This window comes from Scyliorhinus torazame, chromosome 18 (assembly GCF_047496885.1).
Source record: "Scyliorhinus torazame isolate Kashiwa2021f chromosome 18, sScyTor2.1, whole genome shotgun sequence".
Lineage (NCBI taxonomy): Eukaryota > Metazoa > Chordata > Chondrichthyes > Carcharhiniformes > Scyliorhinidae > Scyliorhinus > Scyliorhinus torazame.
This window is the reverse complement of record NC_092724.1, coordinates 24,078,848-24,103,976: the sequence shown is the minus strand read 5'-3', so window position 1 is coordinate 24,103,976 and position 25,129 is coordinate 24,078,848. Positions and strand designations below refer to the sequence as shown.

The 25,129-nt window shown below is 53.0% G+C and overlaps 1 protein-coding gene across 3 annotated transcripts in view; it reads left to right on the top strand.

Annotated features, from left to right (window-relative positions):
• Window positions 1-25,129, top strand: part of cpamd8 (C3 and PZP like alpha-2-macroglobulin domain containing 8) — a 447,755-nt gene that overhangs the window by 96,881 nt on the left and 325,745 nt on the right. For all 3 annotated transcript variants that reach the window (XM_072482392.1, XM_072482391.1, XM_072482390.1), the window contains 9 exons: window positions 956-1,123; window positions 2,953-3,095; window positions 4,251-4,313; window positions 7,709-7,940; window positions 8,758-8,911; window positions 13,843-13,985; window positions 15,385-15,436; window positions 18,684-18,982; window positions 21,692-21,917. In XM_072482392.1, coding sequence (XP_072338493.1) covers window positions 956-1,123; window positions 2,953-3,095; window positions 4,251-4,313; window positions 7,709-7,940; window positions 8,758-8,911; window positions 13,843-13,985; window positions 15,385-15,436; window positions 18,684-18,982; window positions 21,692-21,917 — 1,480 coding nt within the window. The remainder of the gene's footprint in view (window positions 1-955; window positions 1,124-2,952; window positions 3,096-4,250; window positions 4,314-7,708; window positions 7,941-8,757; window positions 8,912-13,842; window positions 13,986-15,384; window positions 15,437-18,683; window positions 18,983-21,691; window positions 21,918-25,129) is intronic.

The following is a 25,129-nucleotide window of genomic DNA, read 5'->3' as shown; positions in this document are numbered from 1 at the left end:
AGCTTTTTGCAAGGAGAGATTTTTTGATTTCCGCTCTCCTGTGTGTGACAGCTTGGAATCGCCCCTGAATGGCCTGGCTCTTTGTTTCCGGTTCTCCCTCGAGGGGAAAAAGCTTCTGTCGACCCTACCAGATCTTTTAATCATCTTCATCCCCCTTGATCAGATTGTTCCTTAAACGTCTAACCTCCAGCCTATTCTGTGTGACTTGTCCTCGTGATTTAAACCCTTTGAGCCCCGGTGTCACTCTGGTGAATCTGGGCCGTAGCCATCTCAAGGCGAATCGCTCCTTCCTGAGGTGCAAAGCCAGGACTGAACCGCCTGACTCCAGGTAGGGTCTGACTAGAACTTTAATCCCTATGTTTGCCGCGTGTGATCCTCAACTGCCCAAACCATCTGGGAAAATCTCCAGATCCTTGCTGGAATGAGGGACCCATTGATTACAGTCACTACACCAGCACTGCCATCAATAGCCCATACCCTTGTATGAAACAGTGATATCTACATATTTGACCATGGGGGGCATCACAGTAGATCCATTGCTGTCCTGATCTGCATTTTCCAGGTGGACCCATTGATTTAGTCTTCAAGAGCAGGAATGCTGGCTGATTTTAATCCACTTGTTCAAACATGGACCCTAGCTCAGACAGCAGGCTCTGGACTTTGTGTTCAACTCCCTGGGTCAGTCTCTGATCCACCCAACTGTATGCGTGTGCGTATGGGTGGCTTGTCTCGACAGCAACAGTATAGCTCCAATCCAACGGCGTTGTCATAGGAAAACCAGAAAGGGGTTTTCGTGACTCACAGACAGGGAGATCTAGGGGTAGAGATGCCTGGATCTGTACCGCACAAAGAGTGTCACTCCTCCCGTATAGCCCTGTGACTGGCAGTGCCCACTGTTTATGGAACAGGCCATCCGAGGGCTCCCCATCTTTAACCCTATCGGATCAATCTCTAGGTTTTCCAGGAGTTGGCCAATTACGATGTGTCGGATGCTTTTGGAATTCCGAAGGATGATGGTCACTTCTGGTGGCCAGGACTATCGTCACGACGTCGGCGGAAGAGAAGATCATCCGTGTTCCCCTGGCACTGGGATATCACCAAAGATGCTCACTTCGCCTTCAGCGTAAGCACAAATTCCCACTTCTCCAGTTTTCCATCTAACTGGCTTTTTATTTCCACCTTCATGTTCCGCACACACCGGAGTACGGGTCCCACACTCACTGACTCTCACTGGGGTACGGGTCCCACACTCACTGACTCTCACTGGGGTATGGGTCCCACACACACTGACTCTCACTGGGGTACGGGTTCCACACACACTGACTCTCACTGGGGTACGGGTTCCACACACACTGACTCTCACTGGGGTACGGGTCCCACACTCACTGACTCTCACTGAGGTACGGGTTCCACACACACTGACTCTCACTGGGGTACGGGTTCCACACACACTGACTCTCACTGGGGTACGGGTTCCACACACACTGACTCTCACTGGGGTACGGGTTCCACACACACTGACTCTCACTGGGGTACGGGTCCCACACTCACTGACTCTCACTGGGGTATGGGTCCCACACACACTGACTCTCACTGGGGTACGGGTTCCACACACACTGACTCTCACTGGGGTACGGGTTCCACACACACTGACTCTCACTGGGGTACGGGTCCCACACTCACTGACTCTCACTGAGGTACGGGTTCCACACACACTGACTCTCACTGGGGTACGGGTTCCACACACACTGACTCTCACTGGGGTACGGGTTCCACACACACTGACTCTCACTGGGGTACGGGTCCCACACGCACTGACTCTCACTGGGGTATGGGTCCCACACACACTGACTCTCACTGGGGTATGGGTCCCCACACACTGACTCTCACTGGGGTACAGGTCCCCACACACTGACTCTCAGTGGGGTAAGGGTTCCATACACACTGACTCTCACTGGGGTACGGGTTACACACACACTGACTCTCACTGGGGTACGGGTTCCATACACACTGACTCTCACTGGGGTACGGGTCCCACACACACTGACTCTCACTGGGGTACGGGTTCCACACACACACTGACTCTCACTGGGGTATGGGTTCCACACACATTGACTCTCACTGGGGTACGGGTTTCACACACACTGATTCTCACTGGGGTACGGGTTCCACTCACACTGACTCTCACTGGGGTAAGGGTTACACACACACTGACTCTCGCTGGGGTACGGGTTCCACACACACTGACTCTCACTGGGGTACGGGTTCCACACACACTGACTCTCACTGGGGTACGGGTTCCACACACTGACTCTCACTGGGGTATGGGTTCCACACACACTGACTCTCACTGGGGTACGGGTTACACACACACTGACTCTCACTGGGGTATGGATTCCACACACACTGACTCTCAGTGGGGTACGGGTTCCACACACACTGACTCTCACTGGGGTACGGGTTCCACACACACTGACTCTCACTGGGATACAGGTTCCCTACACACTGACTCTCACTGGGGTACAGGTTCCACACACACTGACTCTCACTGGGGTACGGGTTCCACACACACTGACTCTCACCGGGGTACGGGTTCCACACACACTGACTCTCACTGGGGTACGGGTTCCACACACACTGACTCTCACTGGGGTAAGGGTTCCACACACACACTGACTCTCACTGGGATACGGGTTCCCCACACACTGACTCTCACTGGGGTATGGGTTCCACACACACTGACTCTCACTGGGGTACAGGTTCCACACACACTGACTCTCACTGGGGTACGGGTTCCACACACACTGACTCTCACTGGGGTACGGGTACCACACACACTGACTCTCACTGGGGTACGGGATACACACACACTGACTCTCACTGGGGTACGGGTGGATGTTAATTTCCCCAGGACTTGTTCTCTGATCGGCCTCTGCTTTCTCCGTTACGTAGGAAACGGGCCTGGTGGTCATGACGGATATCGTGAGCCTCAATCACAGGCAGAATGGGGGGATGTACACTGACGAGGCGGTGCCTGCTTTCCAGCCTCACACTGGGAGCCTTGTGGCAGCCTTGCACCCAAGGACTTTACCCAGGTGAGGGAAATGCTTCGGGCTTTGGCATAAGTCTTTGTTTGATTGGATGCTGATGTTTCAAGAGTATTGTTATAAAGTTATGTAGCTTCCATTAACGGTCAGTAAGATGGTGGGCCGATGCTGCTTGAACTGAATTTCAGTATGGCAGTGTCAGCACTCAGACAATGTGCCGCTCGAGATGGTGTTGGGAATGTGGCAAGATGTATAATGGAAAAAGAAAAGTTGCTTGGGAAATGGAAGGCATTAGATAGCTGTAAGAAGCACCAGCAAGGACACTATGGAATGAGTCTGATTCTCTGTCCATTTGGGTCACAATCCACTTTTAAATACAGCTAGCGACCAGGGGATTACTTGTCAGACATGGGATTACTTGCCTGCAGCGTTGAGAATGACCCCACTATCTAACGGGACTCTGTTGTTTTTTTGGCCTCAGTACGGAACGTCCCGCTGAGACTGCACTTACCTAATTTCGAGCAGGGCTCGTCAGTGCAGGAAGATGACTTGCGGATCAGAGCGCCATTTATAAATGCCGCCCTGATCCTTTGACCCCCTACGCCCCTCCACTGCGGCATCCGGACCCACCCACTGCCCCCAACGTACCTCTTAGGTACCAACCCACCTCTTGAAAGCAGGGCGCCCCCGGCCCGATCACTGGCATAGGGCACCTTGGCACTGCTTGAACCACCTGGACACCCTGGCAGTGCCAGGCTGACAGTGCTAAGGAGGTGCCTGCGGGAGTGCCAAGGTGCCATCCTGTCCAGAGCCAGACCACCCGGGGTGTCCAGTAGACGGGAAGACCCCCCCTCCCACAAAAGGTGCCGTTACTCCTGGTCCATGTTTGTTTAAACCAGTGCTAAATGGTGCCATGGTGAAGTCTCCCAGGCGCAAGCATTAACATGTTAATCTGGATCTCATGATCTCTAATGAGATCTCATTAGACCTTGCGAGGCATTCCGACAGTCGCAAATCTGGCGAGGGGCCTCTTGTGAGATTTAACGGCCTCAGCGCGTCACCGAGTCGGGCGCGATAAGGCCATTAGATCGTGGCCAACGTCTCTAATTATCTCCTTCCCAAGGAACCTTCTTTATATAAACAAAATTCCAAAAGCCCAAACTTTTACGATGCTAATGTTCGGTTTGTTTCTTTTTGCTCAAGAGTTGAGAAGAGGAAAAGAACGTATTTTCCAGAAACCTGGATTTGGCATTGCCTCAACATCAGGTACGAAAAGTGTCACAGAACCACTGAAATCAATATACACTGAGTTGGAGTTGGTTCCCGATTGGAATCGGAGAAAACAATTCCCCTCGGCTAAGTGTAATAGTTCGGAAAGTCTGCTCTCACCCCACAGTTTGGCTCCAATTTAGAACTGGTTTGGATCTTGTTTACACTGGAGGCTATTCTGGGATCAACCAGTGTAAAGGTCAAAGACAACAGTCAGCTGGCTGAGTTCAGTTAAGGAGGAGAGATTGGGATGGAGTATGGGGTTGAATTGGGGAGGGGGAGAATTATTTTATGCATTCAAAGGATGTGGGTGTCAATAACTAGCCCACCATTCATTGCCCATCGCAGATTGCCTTTGCGATGGCGGTGAGTTGCTTTCTTGACCTGCTGTAGCCTCTGGTTTAGGTACACCCACCGCGCTGTCAGAGAGGGAGTTCCAGGATTCTAACCCAGCGACAGTGAAGGAACAGCGATATATTTCCAAGTCAGGATGCTAAGTGGCTCGGAGGGGAACTTGTAGTTGGTGGGGTTCCTCGGTATCTGCTGCCCTTGTCGTTCTAGATGGTGGCGGTCATGGCTTTGGAAGATGGTGTCCCTGGAGGACGCCATCTAAATGCTACTCCATGATTTTCCACACTTCAATCAGAGCAAGGATTGCTTTGTAAGTACACAGGTGGATTTATGACTCAGGAAATATGAAGTGAATCACTGTTCCTACCTTTAAAAGTGGCTACACTTCAAAAGTACTTCATTGACGCCAAAGCGCTTTGAGACGTCCAGTGGTCGTGAAAGGCGCTACTTAAATGTCAATCTTTTTTAATTGAGGACATGTGCGTGGACTTGAGGAGTGTTGCTGTAAAGTTTGTAGATGATATCGCACTGCTGCCTCGCGGCGCCGAGGTCCCAGGTTCGATCCCGGCTCTGGGTCACTGCCCGTGTGGGGTTTTGCACATTCTCCCCGTATTTGCGTGGGTCCCGTCCCCACAACCCAAAAGATGTGCAGGCTAGGTGGATCGGCCACGCTAAATAATTGCCCCTTAATTGGAAAAAAAAATAATTGGATACTCTTTCAATTCCCGTACCAGCCTCCCCGAACAGGCGCTGGAATGTGGCGACTAGGGGCTTTTCACAGTAACTTCATTGAAGCCTACTTGTGACAATAAGCTATTATTATTATTAAATTTATCTTCAAAAAGTAGATGATATCACTGTACCTGCTGCAGCAGACAGCCGGTCCAATTTCAAGGATGTAACGAGGCTTTGAGTTTCTGTGATCTTTTCCAAAGTGTGAATTGTTGAAAAGCCCTGGACACATTGCTGGAAAATCTCCCAGTGCTTTCAATTATATAATATTTTGGCTTCGGGCACAGAATGCTAAGTGCTCCCATGCAGGAATTTAAAATGCTATCAGTTTTCGAGCCAAAAGAAAAAGGTTTATCTACTTCTGGAACTCCCAAACTTTCGGAAGTAGCAACTTATCACAGGGCAGCGGTATTGCTGGGGCCCAGTGTATCGGTGCAAGGGGCACCATGGGCAGCCGTCCAAGTTTCATCCCATAACCAGGGACCATGACAGCCAGCGCCCAGTGTTTCCTGTGAACTACAAGCAGCAGCAACCCAGAGCGTTCCCAAAGGTAACCGGCAGCTGTACAGGGCCTTGGCAAGATTACATCTGGAATACTGTGCACAGTTTGGGAACATCTGGAATACTGTGCACAGTATTGGCCTCCTTGTATGAAAAGGATATAATTGCATTAGGAGCAGTTCAGAGAAGGTTCACTCGACTTGTTCTCTTGCGGTGAAGGACCTACCTTGTGAAGAAAGGTTGGTCCTAAACCCATTGGGGTTTAGCAGAACGAGAGGTGATCTTATTGAAACATACAAGATTCTGAGGGGACTTGGCCGGGTGGTTGCCAGGAGGATGATTTTCCCTTGTGGGCGAGACAACAACGAGGAGACATGGATTATAAATAAGAGTCGCTCTTTGAAGACAGGGATGAGGAGACTTTTTTTTTCGCTGAGGGTTGTTAGTTGATGGCGTTCTCTTACCCAGAGAGCAGTGGAACCTGGGTCACTGAATTTATTCCAGGCAGTGTTAGACAGATCTTTGAGAGATCAGAGAGTCGTGGGGTTATGAGGGACAGGCGGGAAAGTGGAGTTGACACCACAATCAGATCAGCCCTGATCCGATCAAATGGCAGACGGGCTCGAAGGGCTGAATGACCGCCCCCCACTCCGAAGGCCTATGTTCCTATGTCGGACAATCCCGTAAGCTGCCAGTGTGTTTGGCCACGCAAATTATTTAAGGGTTCCATGCATTGAATCCTACACACAATAGCAAATCTAGAAGAGATGTTATTAGTGGTCCTTTCTGTAAAACCGAAACAAAGGCGCAGGAATAGGCCCACAAGCCTGAGTCCAAAATTCTGCATCAAACCAAACCTTCAAGGTGCTCAACAACTGTTCTCTGTGATTCGCAGTCTTATTAATGAAGACATTTCTTCTTACACACTGCAATGGCTCTCCCTGTGTGTAACAGCCTGTTGGGGGGACACAGCTCTCCCTGTGTGTAACAGCCTGTTGGGTACACACAGCTCTCCCTGTGTGTAACAGCCTGTTGGGTACACACAGCTCTCCCTGTGTGTAACAGCCTGTTGGGTACACACAGCTCTCCCTGTGTGTAACAACCTGTTGGGGACACACAGCTCTCCCTGTGTGTAACAACCTGTTGGGGACACACAGCTCTCCCTGTGTGTAACAATGTGTTGGGGGGACACAGCTCTCCCTGTGTGTAACAACCTGTTGGGTACACACAGCTCTCCCTGTGTGTAACAGCCTGTTGGGGACACACAGCTCTCCCTGTGTGTAACAATCTGTTGGGGACACACAGCTCTCCCTGTGTGTAACAATCTGTTGGGGACACACAGCTCTCCCTGTGTGTAACAACCTGTTGGGGACACACAGCTCTCCCTGTGTGTAACAATGTGTTGGGGACACACAGCTCTCCCTGTGTGTAACAATGTGTTGGGTACACACAGCTCTCCCTGTGTGTAACAACCTGTTGGGGACACACAGCTCTCCCTGTGTGTAACAATCTGTTGGGGACACACAGCTCTCCCTGTGTGTAACAACCTGTTGGGTACACACAGCTCTCCCTGTGTGTAACAACCTGTTGGGTACACACAGCTCTCCCGGTATGTAACAATGTGTTGGGTACACACATCTCTCCCTGTGTGTAACAACCTGTTGGTACATTGTGCATTTTGGGATGTCCTAATGTTGTGACAGGTGCTATGGAAATTCAAGTATAATGAGAATTGCAAAGGGGACAGTTTGTAGATTCTGTTACTGAATAGCTCACCACTTGTGCCTTTTCTTCACTCCCATTGACAGTGATTCCACAGGGGAAGCCCGCTTACATGTGGAGGTCCCAGACTCCATCACCACCTGGGTGACCGAGGCAGTCAGCCTATCGCAGGAGCATGGCCTCGGACTTGCTAAATCCACTGAGCTCCGCACATTCAAACCCTTCTTTGTGGATTTCACTCTGCCGTACCATGTCATCCGTGGGGAACAAACTAAGATCCCGCTGATCATATACAACTACCTCCCGAGCTGTGCTGAGGTACGTGGGGAATCAGTGATGTATACCGGGTTTGAGTGACGCTTGGGAAAACCTCGGACCCCCCCAGGGGAGACGATGTCTGCGAGGTCCGGGCTGGTAGGTGTGGGGTGGGATCTGGGGCTGGAGAGAAGCAGAAAGCCTTACCCCTGCACCTTGGTGCAGACACTGGGATACAAGGTGGAGGTAGATGAGCTTGATTAGGACTGACCCCGTCTGGTGTCCACACCTCAGAAAGGAAATATTGACTTTGGAGGGAGTGCAACACAAATTCACCAGAAAGGTACCAGGGATGAAAGGGTTAAATGACGAGGAGAGGTTGCACAGACTAGGTTTGTGTTCCCACCTAGTGTTTAGAAAATTTAAGCGGTGACTTGATTGATGTGTTTAAGATGATTAAAGGGTTTGATAGGGCTGATAAGCGGGAAATTATTTCCTTTGGTTGGGGGTGTTTAGAACAAGGGGGCAGAACCTTAACAGTGAAGCCAGGCCCTTCAGGGTGATGGCAGGAAATATGTCTCAGCACAAACGGGAGTGGCAATCTGGAACTCTCTCCCTCAAAATGCTGGGGTCACGTGGAGTTGCCCAGACTCCGACAGACAGATACATTTCAATTGGGTAAGGGTGTTGAGGGAGAAGGATGGGGCGATGAAGTCAAGGGCTTTCTCAGCCTTGATCCATTGTAATGATAGAACAGGCTTGAGGGGTGGAATGGCCTCCGTCTGTTCCCATCAGAGTGGAGATTGCAGTGAGTTGTGCATTTGCTGTGGACCCTTCTCTGTCTGTCTGGTTGCTGATCTCGACGCCAACCTTGTTCCAGGTTCATGTTAAAATCACAGTTCCGAAAGGAATCAAATTCATTGGGCACCAGGGGAAGCGACACCTGACTCGGAAGATGTGCGTCAGCTCCGAGGAAGCAAAGCCCACATCCATCGTCCTGTCCTTCAGTGAACTTGGCCCCGCCAACATCACAGGTGAGGGGGTAACTGCAAATCTTTGCAAATGACGACCCAAATAACAGTGATGAATTGGGGGGGGATCGGGCGAGATGGGGGGGGGTTCTCAGTTGTTCTGGTGAATTCCTGCTGCTACTCTGGAATTGTAGTGGAGTCTAGCTCCAGGTATGTCTGATGGGGAGGGGCATGGGCCAGAGTCCCTACATAGGGGCTTCCCACAAATGCAGCCTAGAAAGATGTTGCTACACCTTCGGGGCGAATGTTTCTTCCCACCGGCGACGTATGACATGTCCCTGCATGATGGGGTTGGGTGGGGTCCACCATAGGACCCTCACCAGGGAAATAGCTTCAACCCCCATAGATGGAAACGTATTAGTGCCTGCCTTACGCAGGGGTCTCCGGAGGCTGAATCTGACTGAGGGGGGGGGGGGGGGTGGGTGTCTGGTATCCTGGGGTTATTGGTTATGAGGAGATCATTAACATGGTGGATAGGGGAAATTTTGTTTTTAATTATTTCACAAAATGAATGTGCACAGATTTAGAGACAACCTCATGATAAATGGTCCCTAATCGGCTCGGAGATGGGAGACACCAGTGGGGATAAAAGGAAAACTCTTGATTTGCCAGATGGTGTTGCCCGGGACCGTTACTGAGGTCTCCGCGCTCACCATATTTCTCACTAACTTGGATGAAGGGATAGAGAAATCCATATCCATGCTTGGAGATGACACTAAGTAAGTGCACAGTAAGTTGTGGCGATGAGAACAGCAGGTTGCAGAGGGACGGAGACAGACCGAGTTTGGGGGTAAACTGTAGGAAGTGTGAGGTCATCCACTTTGGATCCAAGGCAGCTGAATTCGAAAATGTTCTTAAGTGTGACTGACTTAAGACTGGGGAGCAGAAAGTGGGGCGAAATTCTCCCCAAACGGCGCAATGTCTGCCGACTGGCGCCCAAAACGGCGCCAAACAGACGGGCATCGCGCCGCCCCAAAGGTGTGGAATGCTCCGCATCTTTGGGGGCCGAGCCCCAACATTGAGGGGCTAGGCCGACGCCGGAGGGATTTCCGCCCCGCCAGCTGGCGGAAACGGTCTTTGTTGCCCCGCCAGCTGGCGCGGAAATGACATCTCGGGGCGGTGCATGCGCGGGAGCGTCAGCGGCCGCTGACAGTTTCCCACGTATGCGCAGTGGAGGGAGTCTCTTCCACCTCCTCCATGGTGGAGACCGTGGCGGAGGCGGAAGGGAAAGAGTGCCCCCACGGCACAGGCCCGCCCGCGGATCGGTGGGCCCCGATCGCGGGCCAGGCCACCGTTGGGGCACCCCCCAGGGCCAGATCGCCCCGCGCCCCAGGACCCCGGAGCCCGCCCACACCGCCTTGTCCCGCCGTTCAAAAGGTGGTTTAATCCACGCCGGCGGGACAGGCAATTTATCGGCGGGATTTCGGCCCATCCGGGCCGGAGAATCCAGCGGGGGGCCCGCCAACCGGCGCGGCCCGATTCCCGCCCCCGCCGAATATCCGGTACCGGAGACTTCGGCAACCGGCGGGGGCGGGATTAACGGCAGCCCCCGGCGATTCTCCAACCCGGCGGGGTGTCGGAGAATGACGCCCCTGATGTGGGCCTCCATGTGCACAGCCTGCTAAAGGACAGGGGCAAGATTCTCCGACCCCCCGCCGGTCGGAGAATCGCCAGGGGCTGGCGTGAATCCCGCCCCTGGTAGTTGCCGAATTCTCCGGCACCGGAGATTCGGCGGGGGCGGGAATCATGCCGGTTGGCGGGCCGCCCCCCCAGCGATTCTCTGGCCCGGATGGGCCGAAGTCCCGCTGCTGGAATGTCTGTCCCGCTGGCGAGAATCAAACCACCTCTCTTACCGGCGGGACAAGGCGGTGCGGGCGGGCTCCGGGGTACTGGGGGGGGCCGCGGGGCGATCTGGCCCCGGGGGGTGCCCCCACGGTGGCCTGGCCCGCGATCGGGGCCCACCGATCCGCGGGCGGGCCTGTGCCGTGGGGGCACTCTTTTCCTTTCGCCTTCGCCATGGTCTCCACCATGGCGGAGGCGGAAGAGACGCCCTCCACTGCACATGCGCGGGGATGCCGTGAGTGGCTGCTCACTCTCCCGCGCATGCGCCGCTCGGCAATGTCATTTCCGCGCCAGCTGGCGGGGCACCAAAGGCCTTTCCCGCCAGCTGGCGGGGTGGAAATCAGTCCGCACCTTTGGGGTGGCGCGATGCCGGACTGATTTGCGCCGTTTTTGGCACCGGTCGGCAGACATCGCGCCGATTACGGAGAATTTCGCCCCAGGTCTGAATAAATATCAAAAAGGCTACTGGATTATGTGTCTTTAGATCAAAGTGACCGAAATCCGACGGGATGAATGTTTTGTTACAGCTGGTCATATCCTACCTGGAGGAGCTCTGTTAAACCCTTGAGTACTGCACAATAGGAAAGATATATTGGCCTTGGAGGGGCTGCAGCATAGAATATCACTGGAATTAAAGGGTTAAATAACGAGGGCAGCTTACATTGATTAAGTTTATATTCCCCTGAGTGTAGAAGATTAAGGATTGAACTAACTGAATTGTTAAAAATGACAAAGGGGTTTGATAGGGTAGACAGAGATTTGGGGGTTTGTGGATGGTGTGGGACGTGGGGTGGACGGGTGAGGTTTGATGTGGAGGGGGTGCGGTGGATCATTTTGGTGGGGGTTCTGGGCGCCGCTGGAGCAAAGGGACCTGGGGTATTTGCGCACGGGTTGTCAGGCGTGGTGGGACAGGTTGAGGGAGTAATTGGGTGGAGTGTGAGGGATCCTAGGCTTTCTAGGTGGGGGCATGGAACAGAAAAGCTATTCCAACTCACTCCAGGCTGCTCTCTAACGTTTTACCCTCCATTAACTTGACGACATCCAAAACGTTGCTGCCCCTGTCATAACTCACAACAGGTCCCATTCTCTGTCTCCTCCACTCGCTGACCTTCATTGGCTCCCAGTCACGCAACATCTTGGGGGGTGATCTTCCGGGCGGCGCAACGTGGGCCGTGAAGGCCGGGAGACCCCGCTCCCGGGATCGACCCGGATCACAAAGCCTTGCAAGATTCAACGCAGTCACTTTTTGGTAAATCTGCATATTAGAGTGGGGCCTCACTCTAATGTGTAGATTGCCGAGGTACCTGAGGCTTTGGGATTCAATCCCTTCGCCTCGGGGACCTCGGGCGAGCGCCGTTTGGTTCCGATCCCCACAAACTGGGACCAGACGGAACGGTACCCGGGGTCGACAAGAATCGGAGGTCGCAGCTGCATGTCGTTTGGGCAGGGTGGTGCCTTGGCATTGCTGGTGCCACCTGGGTACCAGCCTGGCACTGCCAAGGTCCTAAGCTGACATTTTGTGCATGCGCACGATTGTGCTGGGGTGCCCGGTGTGGGTGTGCAGGGGTGTGCCAAGGGACTCTCCCATGTTGCGTTCAGGCTGAGGGGGGGGGTTTGTGAGCCTCGGAGATCGGGAGACCATTTCAAACTGGTGTCCCGATCTCTCGCTACAACGGGGAGTTCCGGCGAGTGGAGCACCCCACTGCGCGTTCCCTGTTTGGGCCCCTTATTCAAAGCGAGTCTCATTGAATAACCATGGGCGGGATTCTCCCATCCCTGGGCCGGGCCAGAGAATACCCGCAAACAGGCCACGCCGCCTCGACGGCGGCACGCGATACTCCACAGAGCGGAGAATCGGTGCCATTGGCGCCGGCGTGGTTGGTGCAGCGCCGCTCTACGTGGCCGGCCCGCCGATTCTCCGGCCCACTCCAGCGCCGTACGAAAAGAGCCGAGTCCCGCCGGCGCCGTTCTAACCTGCTCTGGGCCAGCGGGGACCTCGCCGTGTGAGGATCGGGTGGCGGCCTTTGTGGGGGAGGGGGCGTCTGACCTCGCGGGGGGGGGGGGGGCGGGGCCTCCGATGTGGCCTGGCCCACGATCGGGGCCCACCGATCGGCGGGCCAGCCTCTGTGGCTGGGGGCCTCCTTTCTGTAGCCCTGCGCCATGTTGCGTCGGGGCCGGCGCGTTGAAGGAGGCCACTGCGCGTGTCCTCGTTGGCGCCGGCGCAACTGCGCCTGCCGTGGATCCCGCGCCGCACAGTTCGCGCCAGGATCGGCTGCTGGAGCGGCGCGAACCACTCCAGCGCCGTGCTGGCCCCCTGTAGGGGCCAGAATTAGCCGTGGGCGCGGCCCGTTCACGCCGTCGTAAAACGCAACGTGGGCGCTCTGCCGCGGGATTGGAGAATCCCGCCCCGTGTGTTTCTCGGCACTGCGGACGCCGGGAAACACGTGGCTAAACGCACTCGCTCGGGAACTTTGTTCCCTTTTGGAAAGATCGCGCCCCTGGTTTTCAAATCCCCCCCAAGGCCTCTCCTCTCCCCATCTCTGTAAACCCTGCAAGCCACAAGCCTCACATATCTGTGTTCCTCCTAATTCTAGCCTCTTGTCCATTCCCAATGATAGATTGCTCCACCATTGATGGCCGTGTCTTCAGCTTTCAAGGTCCAAAGCTCTGGAATTCCCCCCCTGCCCCTCCCTGACTTTCATCCTTTAAGACATCTTAAAAAACGACCTTTGACCAAGTTTTGGTCAGTTTCCACTTCCAGGAGAATTTAAAACGAGGCAGGTTCAAGTTAATCACCAAATGGGGGGATTCTGGAGAAAGGTCTACACCCACAGAGTGGTGAGAATGTAGAAGTGGCTCACTCGGGAGTGGTTGAGGTGAGCAGCAGAGATGTATTTATGGGGGAAGCTGGATAAACAGATGAAGAGGAAAAGAACAGGAGGCGATGCTGATAGGGGGAGAGGAGGCTTGTGTGGAGCATAAACGGGAGCACAGAATGGTCTATATCTGCGTGTTGTCATTGTTGTGTCTGCTGCTGGTTGTGATGACGAGTGTTCGAACATGTTTACAGGGCTGTTACTTCATTTTCACAGCCAAAGCGTTTGCTTACAGTGAGAGCAGCTGCTGTGAGGGGGGGCTCCAGACCCTGAAGAACAGCAAGTACCTGGATGACGGCTACATGGACAGGAGGACGCCAGCCAGCGTGGACTATGTGAAGAGACTTGTGCTGGTGGAGGTGAGGGAGGTGACCCATTTTGTGCTGTGCGAATGATCATATCCGCCAAAAACAGGAGAGTTGGATCCAATACACAGCATTGAATGCTGCGGCTGGGGTGTGGTTGTGTGTGAGATGTATGGTCCCTTTATAAATCAGGATCCAGTTCTTGTAAATAGGCAAATTATAAGGTCCAAAGGAATTTACTGTTACTGAGGAAGTTTCTGTAAAACTGCAAGGAAATGATTGACTTTGTCTTTGCATTAATGTGAAGAGTTAATTGATGACATCATGGGAATGGATGACGTGACATTGTGTGATCTCTTTCTTTCTCACCTTCTCCCTCTCTCTCTTTTTCCCTCTCACTATTTCCCTCTCTCACTTTTTCCCTCTCTCACTTTCTCCCTCTCTCTTTCTCCCTCTCTCTCTTTCTCGCTCTCTCACTTTCTCCCTCTCTCACTTTCTCCCTCTCTCACTTTCTACCTCTCACTTTCTCCCTCTATCACTTTCTCCCTCTCTCTCTTTCTCCCTCTCTTTCTCCCTCTCTCTCTCTCTCCCCCTCTCTCTCTTTCTCCCTCTCTCTCTCTTTCTCCTGCTCTCTCTCTCTCTTTCACTCTCTCTCTCTCTCTCTCTCTTTCTCCCTCTCTCACTTTCTCCCTCTCTCTCTTTCTCCCTTTCTTTCTCCCTCTCGCTCTCTCCCCCCTCTCTCTTTCTCCCTCTCTCTTTCTCCTGCTCTCTCTCTCTCTTTCACTCTCTCTCTCTTTCTCCCTCTCTCACTTTCTCCCTCTCTCACTTTCTCCCTCTCTCACGTTCTCCCTCTCTTTCTCCCTCTTTCTCTTTTTCCCTCTCTCTCTTTTTCCCTCTCTCACTTTCTCCCTCTCTCTCTTTCTCCCTCTCTCTCTCTTTCTCCCTCTCTCTCTTTCTCCCCCCTCTCTCTTTCTCCCTCTCTCATCCTCTCTCTTTCTCCCTCACTCTCTCTCTTTCACTCTCTCTCTCTCTTTCTCCCTCTCTCTCTTTCTCCCTCTCTCTTTCTCCCTCTCTCTCTCTCTTTCTCCCTCTTTCTCCCTCTCTCTCTTCCTCCCTCTCTTTCTCCCTCTCTCTCTTTCTCCCTTTCTCTCTCCCTCTCTCTTTCTCCCTCACTCTCTCTCTTTCCCCTGCTCTCTCTCTCTCTTTCTCCCTCTCTCTCTTTCTCCCTCGCTCTCTCTCTTTCTCCCTCTCTCTTTCTCCCTCTCTTTTTCTCCCTCACTCTCTCTCTCTTTCCCCTGCTCTCTCTCTCTTTCTCCCTCTCTCTCTTTCTCCCTCTTTCTCCCTCTCTCTCTTTCTCCCGCTCTCTCTCTCTTTCTCCCCCTCTTTCTCCTGCTCTCTCTCTCTCTTTCTCCCTCTCCCTCTCTCTCTCTTTCTGCCCCACCCTATTCCACAGCCTGAAGGATTGCCCAGGGAGTACACCTACAGCATCTTCTTCTGCCCCAATGGTAAGTAAAAATCTCAATGACCAGATGAAATAAAGAGGGTGATGGTTGTGAGATGCAATGTAGTGCTGGTTGTAGCCAGTGATCACACCTATAAATCCGAATCATGGCCTCGCCATCACTGCCCCAATGCGTACATCATCATCTTGTTTCTACTGCTGTTTCAAATTATTGTTTTGAATATTCTTCCTTTTGCGTTAATTAGTTTCATTCCCAACTCATTTGAGTCGTTAGTCATTGAGTCATAGAGACCAGAAAGCAAATTTTTGCATTTCTATGGCACCTTTCATGGTTGTTGAACTTCCAAAGCTCTGCTCAGCCACGGAAGTAAGTATACAGCTGCCGTTGTAATTTGCAAAGGAACACGGCAGCCAGTTTTTGCACAGCAAGATTCCACAAAGAGCCAACCATGTAAGTAACCAGTTGACCTGGTGTTGGGTGAGGGGTGGCCAGATGTACTTGTGTTTTCATTCCGACTTGTATTGCGTTCAGGCAGAGGCAATGCAATTGGTGTCCGTGTCCCTGGGCTAGGCCGGGAAGTAAAGCAGCCATGGTTCGTGCTCCTGGTCACTGTGTTTGGTGAGGGCTCGAGCGTGGCTTGACTGGAGTCAAGGGGGAGACAGTTGTATTGTGGGTAATGTCATTCATTGGACATTAGGGGGAGGTGCAGACGAATGCTCTGGGGACCATGGCCGCTGGCGGGATACAAATTTAGTAATAAATCTGGAATTGAAAGCTCGTCTCGATGACGGTGACCATGAGACTATTATCGATTGTTGTAAAAGAAAAACCCACCTGGCTCACTAACGTCCTTCAGGGAAGGAAATCTGCCGCCCTTACCTGGTCCGGCCTCCATGTGACTCCAGGCCCAGAGCAGTGTGGTTGACTCTTAGCTGCCCTCTGACATGGCCTAGCCAGCCACTCCGTTCAAGGGCAATTAGGGATGGGACAACGTTCGTCTTACTAACAACGCTCACATCTCATTAAAATAATTTTTAAAAAAGAGACTCCTGTAGATCCAAGTTTGCATTTTTCATATGGGATCCTAGATTGTGTTTTCCCACGGGTTTGCCTGGATTGTGGATGGAATCCCGCAGTGGTGAGCCGGTTCTACTTGTTTCTCTGAAATTGTCTGTCTAAACTCCTTGGCCTTCTTGCTGAAACCTCACCTCTTTTGATCAAACTTTAGATCGCTCGCTCTGTGATTCCATGAATCCCTTGGGATGCTTTTCTCTGTTGAAGATGTTACATATATCGTATTTATCACACACACACAGGCCCAACTGGGCTTGAAGGGCCTGTTGTGTGCTGTACTGTTCTATGTTCTATGTCTGTGTTTATGTCCCACACGAGCTTTCTTGCACTCCTCTTCATCGCACCTCATCGCATCGTACCCTATCTCCATAGAGTCCCTGCGGTGCAGGAGGAGGCCATTCGGCCCATCGCGTCTGTCCGACCCTCCGAAAGAGAATCCTACATAGGCCCAATCCTCCACCTAACCTGCACATCCTTGGACACTAAGGGACAATTTATCATGGCCAATCCACCTAACCTGCACATCTTTGGACTGTGGGAGAAAACCGGAGCACCCGGAGGAAACCCACGCAGACACAGGGAGAACGTGCAGACTCCGCACAGAGTCACCCGAGGCTAGAATCGAACCAAGGTTCCTGGCGCTGTGAGGCAGCAGTGCTAAACATTGAGCCACCCAGCCGCCACCTCCTATTCCTTTCTCCCTCCTGTATTTATCCAACTTCTCCTTAAATGTGTGTAGACCTCAACCACTCCCTGTGGTAATGAACTTCACATTTTTTCAGTCGCTCGAGAACTTCCCCGTGAATTGGCCACTGAATTAATTGGTGTCTTATTTTTATTGCCCCTAGATTTATAAATCCAAGTTGTTGAGACACACTCATTATTTTTAAAAAAAATTTAAAGTACCCAATTCATGGGCGTCATTCTCCGACCCCCCGCCGGGTCTCCGGCACCGGATATTCGGCGGGGGCGGGAATCGGGCCGCGCCGGTTGGCGGGCCCCCCCCGCTCGATTCTCCGGCCCGGATGGGCCGAAGTCCCGCCGATAAATTGCCTGTCCCGCCGGCGTGGATTAAACCACCTTTTGAACGGCGGGACAAGGCGGCGTGGGCGGGCTCCGGGGTCCTGGGGGGGGGCGCGGGGCGATCTGGCCCCGGGGGGTGCCCCCACGGTGGCCTGGCCCGCGATCGGGGCCCACCGATCCGCGGGCGGGCCTGTGCCGTGGGGGCACTCTTTCCCTTCCGCCTCCGCCACGGTCTCCACCATGGCGGAGGCGGAAGAGACTCTCCCCACTGCGCATGCGCGGGAAACTGTCAGCGGCCGCTGACGCTCCCGCGCATGCGCCGCCCGGAGATGTCATTTCCGCGCCAGCTGGCGGGGCAACAAGGGCCGTTTCCGCCAGCTGGCAGGGTGGAAATTCCTCCGGCGCCGGCCTAGCCCCTCAATGTTGGGGCTCAGCCCCCAAAGATGCGGAGCATTCCGCACCTTTGGGGCGGCGCGATGCTCGTCTGATTGGCGCCGTTTTGGGCGCCAGTCGGCGGACATCGCGCCGTTTCGGGAGAATTTCGCCCCATTTCTTTTTCCAATTAAGGTGCAATTTAGCATGGCCAATTCGCGCACCCTGCACACCTTTGGGCTGTGGGGGTGAGACCCACGCAGACACGTGGAGCCGACGCTCTCATGATGACACATTTTTTGGTTCGGGGTCCTGGCAATTGTGTCAGTATTTTGCAGGGGTTGTTCCACGCTGCCAGTCAACGTCAGGAGGATATTTAACTTTGTGGGGTGGAGGGTGTGGGAGTGGGGTGGAGGGGGTGCATCACAGAAGATAATAAGTAGGAACAGGAACAGACCCCATCGAGTCAGCTCTGCTATTCAGTGCTGTCACGGCTGATGTGACTGTGGCCTTAACTCCACTTTCCTCCATAATCCTTGACTCCCTTGTCAGTGAGAAATCTTGGCCTCCACTGCTGCCTGTCACTGAAAACAGTTTCTCCTTAATAACTCTTCCCAAATGGTCATGATCTTCGAATTCTCCCCGTAACCAACTCTAAGGAGAACAATCCCAGCTTCTCCAGTTTTTCCACATTAACTGGAGCCTTTCCTCTCTGGCTACCTTTTCAAGTAAACGCCTCCGAACCCTCGCCAAGGCCTTGACGTTCTTCCTAAAGTGCGCTGCCCAGAATTGGCCACAATCATTCTGTTTGTCTTCTCAGAAAAGATTCACATTTCCACTCCCAACAAGTATGAGTACCAGTACATTCAGAAACCTGCCAGAATGGTGCACTTTGATGTGGCAGTGAAGGCGCACAACGACGCCCACTTTGCCTTATCCACGGGGCCTCGCGACACAGCTGAAATGGTTGAGGTTGTAATCGGAGGACGGCAGAATACGAGGACGTGGATCGCAGTGAGCAAGATGGGAGAGCCAGTGGTCAGTGCAAACACACCTCACATCCTGTCCTGGGACGAGTTCCGAAGCTTCTGGGTTCGCTGGAAGACTGGCATCGTCCAGGTGAGAGATTGTTTCCAAGGTGATGCACAGAGGAGGACTTTACCATGTTGACCTGACTGTAAGCGCCCTTTGATGCTGAAACCTGACCTGTTTCTAATTTAAGAGCATTTTCTGTGTTGTACTTGTGCTGAAATTCAGGTTGAATTTCTTACCCCAGCAATGTCTGTTGGTCCTCTGTTCGATAGAATCCCTACAGTGCAGAAGGAGGAGATTTGGCCCGTCAAGTCTGCACCAACCCCCTGAATGAGTACCCTACCTAGGCCCATTCTCCCCTCACTATCTCCGTAACCCCATCTAACCTGCACATCTTTGGATACTGAGGGACAATTTTAGCATGGCCATAGAATTTTTTACAGTGCAGAAGGAGGCCATTCGGCCCATCGAGTCTGCACCGGCTCTTGGAAAGAGCACCCTACCCACAAAAGAACAAAGAAATGTACAGCACAGGAACAGGCCCTTCGGCCCTCCAAGCCCGTGCCGACCATGCTGCCCGACTAAACTACAATCTTCTACACTTCCTGGGTCCGTATCCTTCTATTCCCATCCTATTCATATATTTGTCAAGATGGCCCTTAAATGTCCCTATCGTCCCTGCTTCCACTACCTCCTCCGGTAGCGAGTTCCAGGCACCCTCTGCGTAAAAAATTTGCCTCGTACATCTACTCTAAACCTTGCCCCTCTCACCTTAAACCAATGCCCCCTAGTAATTGACCCCTCTACCCTGGGGAAAAGCCTCTGACTATCCACTCTGTCTATGCCCCTCATAATTTTGTATACCTCTATCAGGTCTCCCCTCAACCTCCTTCGTTCCAGTGAGAACAAACCGAGTTTATTCAATCGCTCCTCATAGCTAATGCCCTCCATACCAGCCAACATTCTGGTAAATCTCTTCTGCACCCTCTCTAAAGCCTCCACATCCTTCTGGTAGTGTGGCGACCAGAATTGAACACTATACTCCAAATGTGGCCTAACTAAGGTTCTATACAGCTGCAACATGACTTGCCAATTCTTATACTCAATGCCCCGGCCAATGAAGGCAAGCATGCCGTATGCCTTCTTGACTACCTTCTCCACCTGTGTTGCCCCTTTCAATGACCTGTGGACCTGTACTCCTAGATCTCTTTGACTTTCAATACTCTTGAGGGTTCGACCATTCACTGTATATTCCCTACCTGCATTAGACCTTCCAAAATGCATTACCTCACATTTGTCCGGATTAAACTCCATCTGCCATCTCTCCGCCCAAGTCTCCAGACAATCTAAATCCTGCTGTATCCTCCGACAGTCCTCATCGCTATCCGCAATTCCACCAACCTTTGTGTCGTCTGCAAACTTACTAATCAGACCAGTTACATTTTCCTCCAAATCATTTATATATACTACAAAGAGCAAAGGTCCCAGCACTGATCCCTGTGGAACACCACTGGTCACAGCCCTCCAATTAGAAAAGCATCCCTCCATTGCTACTCTCTGCCTTCTATGGCCTAGCCAGTTCTGTATCCACCTTGCCAGCTCACCCTTGATCCCGTGTGACTTCACCTTTTATACTAGTCTACCATGAGGGACCTTGTCAAAGGCCTTACTGAAGTCCATATAGACAACATCTACTGCCCTACCTGCATCAATCATCTTAGTGACCTCCTCGAAAAACTCTATCAAGTTAGTGAGACACGACCTCCCCTTCACAAAACCGTGCTGCCTCTCACTAATACGTCCATTTGCTTCCAAATGGGAGTAGATCCTGTCTCGAAGAATTCTCTCCAGTAATTTCCCTACCACTGAAGTAAGGCTCACCGGCCTGTAGTTCCCGGGATTATCCTTGCTACCCTTCTTAAACAGAGGAACAACATTGGCTATTCTCCAGTCCTCCGGGACATCCCCTGAAGACAGCGAGGATCCAAAGATTTCTGTCAAGGCCTCAGTAATTTCCTCTCCAGCCTCCTTCAGTATTCTGGGGTAGATCCCATCAGGCCCTGGGGACTTATCTACCTTAATATTTTTTAAGACACCCAACACCTCGTCTTTTTGGATCACAATGTGACCCAGGCTATCTACACCCCCTTCTCCAGACTCAACATCTACCAATTCCTTCTCTTTGGTGAATACTGATGCAAAGTATTCATTTAGTACCTCGCCCATTTCCTCTGGCTCCACACATAGGAGTCAACACCTCCACCCTATCCCCATAACCCAGTAACCCCACCCAACACTAAGGGCAATTTTGGACGCTAAGGGCAATTTATCATGGCCAATCCGCCTAACCTGCACATCTTTGGACTGTGGGAGGAAACCGGAGCACCCGGAGGAAACCCACGCACACACGGGGAGGATGTGCAGACTCCGCACAGCATGCACAATGCACATGCACAGCGATGCTAATCCACCTAGCATGCACATCTTTGGACTAATATGTTGTTTTTATAAAATTAGAGTACCCAATTCATTTTTCCCGATTAAGGGGCAATTTAGCGTGGCCAATCCACCTACCCTGCACATCTTTGGGTTGTGGGGGCGAAACCCACGCAAACACGGGGAGAATGTGCAAACAGTGACCCGGGGCCGGGATCGAACCTGGGACCTCGGCGCGTGAGGCAGCAGTGCTAACCACTCCGCCACCGTGCTGCCCTTGGACTAATCTGTTTAGCGGTCAGGGTGCAACTTGGCACAGACTTTCTGACGGTTTCACTGTTTCTGATGTGTTGTTCCCAGGTTGGGCACGGTACGATGCCATCCAATGAATCTTTGATTGTGGAGTGGGCGATATCCAGGTTCCCGGAGATCAGTTACATCGGCTTCTCAACCGGCTGGGGCTCGATGGGCGAGTTCAAAATCTGGAGAAAGGAGGAATCTGATGAAAACCACAATGAAGCCTTCACTCTTGGAGTGCCTCATAATGTTGTACCTGGATCTGAGAGAGCCACTACCTCTATGATAGGTACAGGCACAGGGTCTGGGAATCATAACACTGGCCGCACTGACCTTGGCCTTTAAGCCTCGGGGGGGGGGGGGGTTCTAAAATTACATTCGAAACAGTGCCAATTGGACCTTAGTGAAAGGTCCACCAGGTTATTCATGAAGGCCTCGTCTTCTCAACCTTGCCCCTCGCCTGAGGTGTGGTGATCCTCCGGTTAAATCACCGCCAGTCAGCTCTTCCCCCTCAAAGGGGAAAGCAGCCTATGGTCACCTGGGATTATGGCGACTTTACCTTTTACCCCTATCGAAAGTGCAATCCAATTCTTTCCATATAGCATGCTGAGGTGCCTCCATACAATTGCAATTACATGTGATATTTATAACATATGTTCCATGACAGAGGTATTGCCTGAGGGGGGTTTATACAGTTTCCAGCCCCTCGGTTTGCTAAGACAGGTGGTCCTTGGAGAGCGACTTTGCCCCATGGAACCCGGGTTTTAGTGTGTCCCTCAGCACATGGTCCAGGACGTTGGAATGTACCAGCCTGCAACACTCATTCTAAGACTAAACTTTGAGCTGGAGTGGCTCATTGAAACATCAGCCAGCGAGTACCCATCAGTCTGACATGTGTTTTGCTTTATCCCATTGAGTTGCTACTCACACTCCTTGGAGTCATTTACAACTAGGAAGAGGCCATCTGGTCCATCGGGTCTACACTGGCCCGAGAGCAATCCAGTCAGTCATATTCCCCACTCTATCGCTGTATTTCCTTAAAGAGGTCATCCACCCCGGGGGTACATTTACTGCAGATTCATTTAGAATCTCACAGTTCAGTTTACAATTCACTAAAAAGTCCCATTAATCCGTCCAAAACAATTTGCGTTACTCGCCCTTTTTACAGCCCCTCATTTTCTACTGTTGATTGCCCTACGTCATACAGTCCTCTCCTAAATATATTGGGGTAACGGTTCCCATCCTCTCCTGAGGGTGCTGACTCTCACTGGGTACAGGATCCCATTCCTCTCCTGTAGGTGCTGACTCTCACTGGGGTACAGGGTCCCCCTCTCTCCTGAGGGTGCTGACTCCCACTGGGATAGGGTTCCACCCTCTCCCCTGAGGGTGCTGACTCCCACTGGGATAGGGGTCCACCCTCCCTCCTGAGGGTGCTGACTCTCACTGGGATAGGGTTCCACCCTCTCTCCTGTAGGTGCTGACCTGCACTGGTATAGGGGTCTACCCTCTCTCCTGAAGGTGCTGACCTGCACTGGGATAGGGGTCCACCCTCCTGAGGGTGCTGACTCCTACTGGGATAGGTTTCCACCCTCTCTCCTGAGGGTGCTGACTCTCACTGGGATAGGGTTCCACCCTCTCTCCTGTAGGTGCTGACCTGCACTGGGATAGGGTTCCACCCTCTCTCCTGTAGGTGTTGACTCTCACTGGGATAGGGGTCCACTCTCTCTCCCGTAGGTGCTAACTTGCACTGGGATAGGGGTCCACCCTCCCTCCTGAAGGTGCTGACTTGCACTGGGATAGGGGTCCACTCTCCTGTAGGTGCTAACTTGCACTGGGTTAGGGGTCCACCAACTCCTGTAGGTGCTGACTTGCACTGGGATAGTGGTCCACCCTCTCTCCTGTAGGTGCTGACTTGCGCTGGGATAGGGGTCCACCCTCTCTCCAGAGGGTGCTGACTCTCACTGGGATAGGGGTCCACCCTCTCTCCTGAGGGTGCTGACTCTCACTGGGATAGGGGTCCACCCTCTCTCCTGAGGGTGCTGATTCTCACTGGGATAGGGGTCCACCGTCTCTCCGGTAGGTGCTGACCTGCACTGGGATAGGGGTCCACCCACTTCTGTAGGTGCTGACTTGCACTGGGATAGGGTTCCACCCACTCCTGTAGGTGCTGACTTGCACTGGGATAGGGGTCCACTCTCTCTCCTGTAGGTGCTAACTTGCACTGGGTTAGGGGTCCACTCACTCCTGTAGGTGCTGACTTGCCCTGGGATAGTGGTCCACCCTCTCTCCTGAAGGTGCTGACTCCCACTGGGATAGGGGTCCACCCTATCCTGAGGGCGCTGACTCTCACTGGGATAGGGTTCTACCCTCTTTCCTGAGGGTGCTGACTCTCACTGGGATAGGGGTCCATCCTCTCTCCTGAAGGCGCTGACTCCCACTGGGAGAGGGGTCCACCCTCCTGAGGGTGCTGACTCTCACTGGTATAGGGGTCCACCCTCTCTCCTGAGGGTGCTGGCTCTCACTGGGATAGTGTTCCACCCTCCTGAGGGTGCTGACTCTCACTGGGATAGGGGTCCACCCTCTCTCCTGAGGGTGCTGACTCTCACTGTGATAGGGGTCCACCTTCTCTCCTGTAGGTGCTGACTTGCACTGGGATACGGTTCCACCCTCTCTCCTGTAGGTGCTGACTTGCACTGGGATAGGGTTCCACCCTCTCTCCTGAAGGTGCTGACTCCCACTGGGATAGGGGTCCACCCTCTCTCCTGAGGGTGCTGACTCTCACTGGGATAGGGGTCCATCCTCTCTCCTGAGGGTGCTGATTCTCACTGCGATAGGGGTCCACCGTCTCTCCGGTAGGTGCTGACTTGCACTGGGATAGGGTTCCATCCTCTCTCCTGTAGGTGCTGACTTGCACTGGGATAGGGTTCCGCTCTCTCTCCTGAGGGTGCTGACTCTCACTGGGATAGGTGTCCACCCTCTCTCCTAAAGGTGCTGACTCCCACTGGGATAGGGGTCCACCCTCTTCCTGAGGGTGCTGACTCTCACTGGGATAGGGGTCCACCCTCTCTCCTGAGGGTGCTGACTCTCACTGGGATAGTGGTCCACCCTCTCTCCTGAGAGTGCTGACTCTCACTGGGATAGGGTTCCACCCTCTCTCCTGTAGGTGCTGACTTGCACTGGGATAGGGTTCCATCCTCTCTCCTGTAGGTGCTGACTTGCACTGGGATAGGGTTCCACCCTCTCCCCTGAGGGTGCTGACTCTCACTGGGATAGGGGTCCACCCTTCTCCTGAAGGTGCTGACTCCCACTGGGATAGGGGTCCACCCTCTTCCTGAGGGTGCTGACTCTCACTGGGATAGGGGTCCACCCTCTCTCCTGAGGGTGCTGACTCTCACTGGGATAGAGGTCCACCCTCTCTCCTAAAGGTGCTGACTCCCACTGGGATAGGGGTCCACCCTCTCTCCTGAGGGTGCTGACTCTCACTGGGATAGTGGTCCACCC